This window comes from Littorina saxatilis, linkage group LG1, assembly GCF_037325665.1.
Source record: "Littorina saxatilis isolate snail1 linkage group LG1, US_GU_Lsax_2.0, whole genome shotgun sequence".
NCBI lineage: Eukaryota > Metazoa > Mollusca > Gastropoda > Littorinimorpha > Littorinidae > Littorina > Littorina saxatilis.
In genome coordinates this window covers 51,659,347-51,667,724 of record NC_090245.1, presented here as the reverse complement: position 1 = coordinate 51,667,724, position 8,378 = coordinate 51,659,347, and the positions used below count along the sequence as shown (strand labels likewise).

The 8,378-nt window shown below is 42.1% G+C and overlaps 1 protein-coding gene across 2 annotated transcripts in view; it reads left to right on the top strand.

Annotated features, from left to right (window-relative positions):
• LOC138973489 (eukaryotic translation initiation factor 2-alpha kinase 1-like) overlaps window positions 1–2,187 on the top strand; it is a 26,692-nt gene extending 24,505 nt beyond the window's left edge. For both annotated transcript variants that reach the window (XM_070346209.1, XM_070346203.1), the window contains exon 13: window positions 1,694–2,187. In XM_070346209.1, coding sequence (XP_070202310.1) covers window positions 1,694–2,180 — 487 coding nt within the window. In that variant the 3' untranslated portion in view covers window positions 2,181–2,187. The remainder of the gene's footprint in view (window positions 1–1,693) is intronic.
• The last annotated feature ends 6,191 nt before the right edge of the window (window positions 2,188–8,378 follow it).

Sequence of the window (8,378 nt, the reverse complement as noted above, 5' to 3'; positions counted from 1 at the left end):
CACAATTGCTGAAAAACAGCGCTTTTTGTCATGGTTACCCTCAAGTTTGACGCCAAAAAACTTCTGTTTTCGACCGCTCATACGATCAACACCTACAGCAGCAAGAATGGCATAACACAAGAAATACACAAGAAAAAGTAAACGAACCAACCTGTTCTTGATAGATTATACTTTCTCATCGTATGTATAAGTTGCCAAGTTGCGCCTATTGTTACTTTTCGACGGTTTTTCAGTTGGTATATTACTTTTTTGTCAGGTCGATTTTGTTCGCCTTACTTGAGCGGCCTTCGCTTGATCCATGTAAAATAAATTTGTGATCTGAAAAGTGCGCCGGATAGCCAAGTTAAAGATAGTATACCGAAGGCGCCATTTTGGAAAGTTTTCTAACGAATTGGACCTTAAAAAGTTCAAGGGACATTCCCTGTACTGTATAATTTGGGAACACCTGCATAATGATTTGCTCAAAACTGCTCCGAAACTATGGCAAATAATTAAATGAATTTTAATCAGTGAGCGGTTTGCTTCGCCCAGCTCTCCTGTGAGGAGTCCGGACTTCCGGTCGTCATCATTATTTATTTAGTTTTCATAGGTACCCATTCGTCAAAGCAGATTAAGACAGTATAGCTTACGCATGCAAATGCCGTGCCATAGAGCGCTAAAACGCTTCGCATAACAGAAACAACATAATGTCAGTTGAAGAATATCACGATCTGCAATAACTACCAAATACAGATTTAAAAAATAGAACTCTCAAACACTAATTCTAAGACCTTCCTCGTGTGTGTTGTCATCTGTTCAACTCCCAAAACGAACTCTGTAGCTCTCGGCTCAATTTTAAATATGTATCTCTTGGAATAGCGCATGAAATACTCAGGGTCGAAAGGTAGGATGAAAATTAGGACTCTCGCAAAGAACGTCACAATAAGAATTACAGTCTGAGATGCCCACTCAAAACACAGCCGTTTTCAATTTTAGTAACTCAGCGCTCAAACGTTTATGTTAAGGTATTCCTGGTCTTGTGGTCACATAATTACAACCCCCGAACTGGCTGACTGTATAGCTCTTGGAGCGATTTAAGACAGTTTTTGTTGTTAGATATAATCCCTTTGAGTGCCTTATATGTCATAGAAAGTTTGAATGACATGACACAAGAATGAATGCTATGGTTGGGTGCGAACATTATCGCAATAATTATCTTGCACCGTTTATTTGCCTTACTTTGTCAGTTTATTGGGACAATTTGAAAGCATAGCCTTTGCTTTTTTATGTTTTCTGTATCAGTGAGCGAAGTGTGTGTATGTCAGTGTGTAATTGTGTATGTTTGTATGTGTCGTAAGCATTCGTGGAAATTGTAAGCAAGCTTTACTTTTCTTTATTTTCAAATTTACTTCTTTATTTTGTTATTTATTTAATTTCTTTTCCCTTGGTTTTTTTTTGTAGGCTGGGGGGGGGGGGGGTTACCCCCCCCCCTGGATCCGCCCTTGCTCAAACGTATCTGCCTTATTTTTTATGACTGGCAGTATACATTCTGCAGCTAAACATATATGTTGTCTTTTGGAGATTTGCAAAGCTGAAAGGTGGCGTGCGCTGGCAGTGGGATCCGACCTTGTGATATTACATTTGAAAAATAATGACATCTTCTTGAAGTTTCATTATTCTCCATAATGTTTATGTCATTTCTCATTTCAAACAGGTCAGTCGGTAAAATGCTGAGCCCCAGTGAAGCTTCAGATCTACTGCAGAGCGTTAACTTGTCCGGCATCAACTTCCAGTCAACGAAAAGTCGAGATTTCTTTGAACAAATATGCCAAGGCATGCTAGTGGTCGTTCACGGGTTCTACGAGGATGTACTGAACCTACTTGCAGCTAAAAGTATTTCTTCTGGTATTGATACTCAGGGACTTCAGGAATTCGACTCCCAGCATGAGCTGCTGGAAAAATCTGTTGATGTTGTTTTGAGGGCAATGAGGCTTGACGCCTCAATGGGATCGAAACTGTTCTCTAGGCTGAGAAGTGTTGACCTTACGGAAAGAATCACGATGCTGAAGGAGAGCACGGCGGGTGCGCAAGGAGGGCAAAGTTACGCTGGCACTTCTGGCAGAGAGAAGAGGAAGAGAAAGAAGAGCGGAAAGGGAACAGGCAGGCAGACTTTTGGAGCATCCTCACAACTCGGTGAATAGTTGTTCATTTGTGCCCGAACGAACTGAGAAACTATTTACCGTCTTTTCTGTTTAAGTTCTGTTTGAGCACCTTAATTTATTTTAAAAAAAAGCTTTTTTCTATGATATGAAGAACATTTTTTCATTGCTGAAGGATTTTTTTTTAACTTTTGGGAAGACGCTATGGCGTGCACTTTTAATCATTTAAAGAATGAGATTTTATGATAAACATGGTGTCTGTGTGTTAGACTGTACATAAAACTGTAACTGGCACACTGGTCTGTTGCACAACATATTTACACTTACTGCTACGCGTTACATTTCACAAATGCCAATACTCAATAATGTATTAAACATTGCTGTTGTGTCTGCGGTGTCAAAATTTGCGATATCAATATAATCATGTTCCCATGCTTTTGTCCAGTTCATGTTAATTTACAATTATAAAACCTTGAACATTTCTCAACAATAATTCACAATTCAACATAACATTCAAATCAATTTGCTTACCGTATCTAAACTTACTAACACACAATTTTGCAATTAAAAAAATGTGATTAATCATCTTTCATACTTTTTGGTTCTAAAAATGTCCAAATAATACATGTTCTGTTAAACAAATTTGCTGAAAGCTATGCAGCTGAGAGCAACCTCCATGTTAAACAGAGAGAAACAAGAAGAGAGAAAAGAGAGAGACCTGCCAGACAGTCGACAGTGGACGCCATGAGTCAACCACTCACACTCCACGAGCTGCACTCAGCTCTGAAAAAGTTAAAGGCGAAGAAGTCCCCTGGCCCAGACGGCATCACCAACGAGATGCTAACCCACCTTGGTAGTGCAGCAGAGAACAAGCTACTCGAGGTCTTCAACAGCAGCTGGCAAGAAGGATCGCTACCACAAGTCTGGCGAGAAGCGATCATGATCCCCATCTTAAAAAAAGGGAAGGATCCAAAGAAGGCCACCAGCTATCGCCCAATCAGCCTCACCAGCTGTGTTGTGAAGACCCTGGAGAGAATTGTGAACGAGCGCCTCAGGTGGTACCTGGAATCCAGGAACCTCCTCGCCCCTGAACAAGCTGGATTCCGACAGTTCCGCAGCACTGAAGATCAGGTCACTTACCTGGCGCAAGAAGTTGAAGATGCCTTTCAGGAACAGAAGCTGGTCTTCGTCACCTGGATAGATCTTCAGAAGGCCTTTGACAAGGTCTGGAAAGATGGACTCCTTGTAAAACTGCTGAGGAAAGGCGTGTCCAGCAACATGTACCAGTGGATTCGCTCCTACCTCTATAACCGCAGGGCAAGAGTTAACGTCGACCAGACCAAAAGCAAGAAGTTCCTCCTTCGTTATGGCGTCCCTCAGGGCGGAGTCCTCTCCCCCACACTCCTCCTTCTCTTCATCGACGATCTGGTGTCTGAGATGCCCAAGGGGATCAAAGCTGCTCTCTACGCAGACGACCTTGTGATCTGGTGCAAGGAGGAGCACGCAAGTATTGCCACCTACAGAATGCAGCAAGCGGCAGATAGGCTGAACGCATGGGCAGAAGATTGGTGCGTCTCCATCAACAAGGAGAAATACTCCACCACCTTATTCACACTGTCGCCAAAGCAGAAAGCCGGAACCATTAGGCTTGGTGGAACTCCTCTGAGAGAGGATGAAGAAGCAACGTACCTTGTTGTCACCTTTGATAGACGGCAGACCTGGAAACCACACATTGCACAGGCAGAGACGAAGGCCCGGCGCAAGCTAGCCATACTCAGGAAGCTGGCAGGTACCACCTGGGGAGCGAACGAGAAGATACTGAAGACAGTATACCAGGGAACAATCAGACCCCACCTCGAGTACGGCTCCACAGCGTGGTCAACCTCAGCCAAGACAAACCTGCAGACCCTCGACCGTGTGCAAAACCAGGCCCTCCGACTCATCACTGGTGCAATGAAATCCACGCCCATCAAGGAAATGGAGAAGCTTACCACCATCCAACCCCTCTGTCAGAGAAGAGAAGCCAAGACTATGGTAGAGGCCGAGAAGCTCAAGTGCCTACCCGACCACCCCATGAAGCACAGACTGAGCAACCTCACCAAGAACCGGCTCAAACGGAGCAGTTTTGTACACGAGAGCAAGAGACTTTCTCGACAGTACAGGGAAGTCCTCCCACAGAACACTCTACCTCTGACTCAAGAAGAAGAGGAAACCCCCAAGGCAACAGAGAAACCAGGCATCCAGATCTGCACCAGTGTTCCACATGTTACCTCAGGAGAATATCAGAATGACACAGCTCGACAGGCACTCACCTTAGCCCTGATCGACGAACAGTACCCAAAAGAGGCGTGGATCCATGTATACACCGATGGATCAGCAACTAACGCCGTGCTCAATGGAGGTGCTGGCATTCTGATCCAGTTCCCTGGGGGACATACAGCTACATCCAGCGTTGCCACTGGCAAACACTGCACAAACTATAAAGCAGTTCAAGCAGAAGTTCTCATGCAGGCCGCCTCCTTGGTTCAGGACTCCGCAGACCCTTGCTACCAAGTTGTCTTCCTCTCGGACGCCCTTTCAGTCCTTCAGGCCCTAGAGAACGACAAACTCCCACAGCTGGCCAAAGCATTACAGATGGTCAGACAAACCAGAAGAGTTGTCCTCCAGTGGATACCAGCACACTGTGGGATACCAGGAAATGAAAGGGCAGATGAGCTGGCGAAAGAAGGAGCCGTGGAAGATCAACCTGAAAACACTGTCAGCTTTAGTGAGCAGAAGACAATCATCAAGGCATTGATGAGGCCAAGGACAAACAGAGATGACTACCACACAATGTCCAGAGAGCAGCAAGTCAACCTCATCAGGCTGCGTACTGGCCACAACAGGCTCAATGCTCACATGAACCGAAAGTTCAAGCTGGCGCCATCACCAACCTGTGCCTGCGGCCAAGAAGACCAAACAGCGGAACACATCTTACAGCGATGTCCCTTACTAGATGAGGAACGAAAAGAAGTGTGGCCGTCACCAACTCCCTTGCAGACCAAACTATACGGCAGTCGACAGGAGTTGGAGAAAACGACAACATTTATCACCAGTGCTGGACTGATCGTGTAACCTCTGCGAACAAATTTGTTTTCCTGTATTCAAAAATATGCAACTACTGACATTATTCCATTATTCTGACATTATTATGATAAATGTTTGTAGCTACATTATCAAACTTGGTACACATAGCTTTTTGAGGAAAATGGATTTTGTGTCTAATTTTACCTTAACTTTTTGCTAGCAAAATTGTTGGGGTCTCGTTTCTTTCTCGCTCTCCCCGACTTGTTGGATGGGTTTTCAATGTAATTTATTTTTTTAACTGTAACAGTATGAAAAAAGTATTTTGTGTGGAATATGTTGAGACGTTTTCGAAAAGAAAATTTAAATGACTTATGGGCATTGCACTGCTTGACAACAACAACAACAACAAAAACAACAACATCAACCACAACAACAACATAAAAAATAAGATGGATTTTTCCCGTTTAATTTGACATTGTTTAAAAATAATTATACCAATGTTTGTAGCTTCATTATGAAACTTAGTACACTTATGGTTTTTCGATGAGAAAGTTATTTTGTGTCTCATTTTACCTGAACTTTTTGCTGGTAGGATTTAATTAAATGTATTTACTTTTTAACTGTTTGAAAAGAGCGTTTTGCGTAGACTATGCTGAGACGTATTGAAAAACAAAACTGTAATGACTTACAGGCTCGGCATAATACTGCTTGATCTTAGTCAAATGTATTGGTCACAATGGAATCGAGATTGAGTCAGTAGCAAATTATAATTTTCCTGAACGTTTATCGAGAAAGGGCAGCATATAATTCGTTTCTGATTCAGATAATTTATGACGAAGGTTAGTCGTATGAGCATATGCTTTTCTTGTTTGTTATTTTACCATGTTCTTAATACCTCCACGTGGCCAAGAGAAGTAAAGTTTAGATTTTTTTTCAAATCTGAATTTATAAACTTTAACAATATATTCCTGAAAATACAGGAAAATGTGTGAACTCCCCTTAAATCTCATGCATATTTAACTGCAGGAAGATATTCGTGAAGGTGTAGAAACAAGCGAAAACTTACTGGTTGTCAAAGCTAAGCTCATTCGCGTGTGATCGGAAAGAGTTTTCACTGGGGCTGATACCCCTTGTCACTTATGAACATAGTGTAAGTAGTTCTCGAAAATGCACCTTACATACATCTGTATCCGGCAGTCAAATCTGTGAATGAGATTCGAACTTTAGCAACATTTGTTTTTCAAGCTTGTATTTTCGCCGGGTATATTCCAAATTTTGTGTAAAGTTTTTGAAATTTTTTATACTATTTTCCAGAATGTCTGATCTATTCAATAAAATGGCAAAATATTTTTGTGTACTATTTCTGATGGTTTTGCTAATAAAGCGTTCTGAAATTGCCAAACCAAAATACAGCATATATGTGACCCTCCACCACGAAATGAGTCGCATGTCACCTCGCGCGGTTCTGCGCTAGGCTTGATATAAGTCCGGAGAGTGTATGGTAACAGTGTGAGGGTCACCTTAGTCACAGGCGTATAACTCAAACAGTTTCCGCTCTTTTCTAAAACGGTTTTCACCACTGGATAGAGCATAACAAACTCTTTAGGAAAATGTAAAAATATGAAAATCATGCAAAGGTGACATGCGACTCATTCCGTGGTGGAGGGTCACATATTTGTTCTGTTCTGTTTTGCTGTGTTTGGACACACAAACACACACACACACACACACACACACACACACACACACACACACACACACACACACACTTTCGCTGTGAAATTGGGATCTTTTTCGTGCGCATGGGTGCACACGGGGGTGTTCGGACACCAAAGAGAGTCTGCACAAAGTTGACTCCGATAAATAAATCTGTGTGTGCATGTGTGTGTGTGTGTGTGTGTGTGTATGTTTGCAGATGTGCATTACATCAAAAACGATTGTGCCAAAACTACTGTGCTTGTCATAAACTATTAATTTTGTCTGAACAATATTGTACTAAATTTAGATGCAATTTAAATACCTTCAGTGATCCTTTGTGTGGTTTTACAATGACAATTCGGTTTAAATCTTTTAGCCACTTGTCGGCATATTTTGTAGTATCATACTTCAATCTTTTACAATCGTTTGAAGCAGAGACTGTTTGAAGTAACAAAATCAGAATGCGATTTAAATGCACATTTATGTAACCAGTCACACATAGGCCTGCACTTACATTTACGTTTGTTGAGATATACCGATAATACAAGTGACATGGCTTACAATGTCCGGAAAATGTAGGAATACATCTCAACGAAAACCAGTCCATGGGGAAGCATTGTTATGTGGATGAGCACTGGGCTAGTCTCGTAGCACCACACAACCGATTTGATTTTTGAATGTGAAACAAATGTCCGGCCAGTTAAAGCGGTGATGGTGTTTGGTATAATTAATCCAAGCCAAAACCGAATTATGAACCACTAGGACGATATCAGATAGTTTATTAGTAGGGAAAGTACCTCAAACCACCACCCGAACAGTACCCAAAGGCAGTAATCATCATGCCTTTATAAATACCATTTGAGCTTGCTTGGCACGCATGCGTCCACAACAAACAAATGCTTCAACGTGAAATGAAAAATGTTTATTCACACAGAATGCAAGTGTATCACTGAACCATCACTCCAACATGTTTGATACATTGCAACAGAACAAGCAACCTGTCTGCTAAAGAGCTCAGCTGTAGTAATAGTTTACACCCAGCAGTAGTACTTGTCGCTGCCCTACACGCCACCAGGCGTGAAAGGCAGTAAGTAAGTAGTACTTGTAGAGATATACTTTTTATATTATAAACAGTTTTCAACTACACACACACACACACACACACACACACACACACTGTGACACACACACACCCTCTATTTCTACACCTCACTTGCTCACACACGCACACACACTCTCTCTCTTTTTCTCTCTCTCTATTTCTGGGTCTCTCTCTGGCTACCACACACGCATACACAAACACATCCTCACGTGCAAACATATTCGCATGCATGCACATATATGACACTGCAAACAGTCTTATTCTTTTTATTTTGCTGGAGATTATGTAAGACTGCTGTGGCACCTCCAACCATTTTTGTTTTTACTTACAAACATTCGTCAAAAATTCGTTTTGCTGAAACAATGAAATTGCGG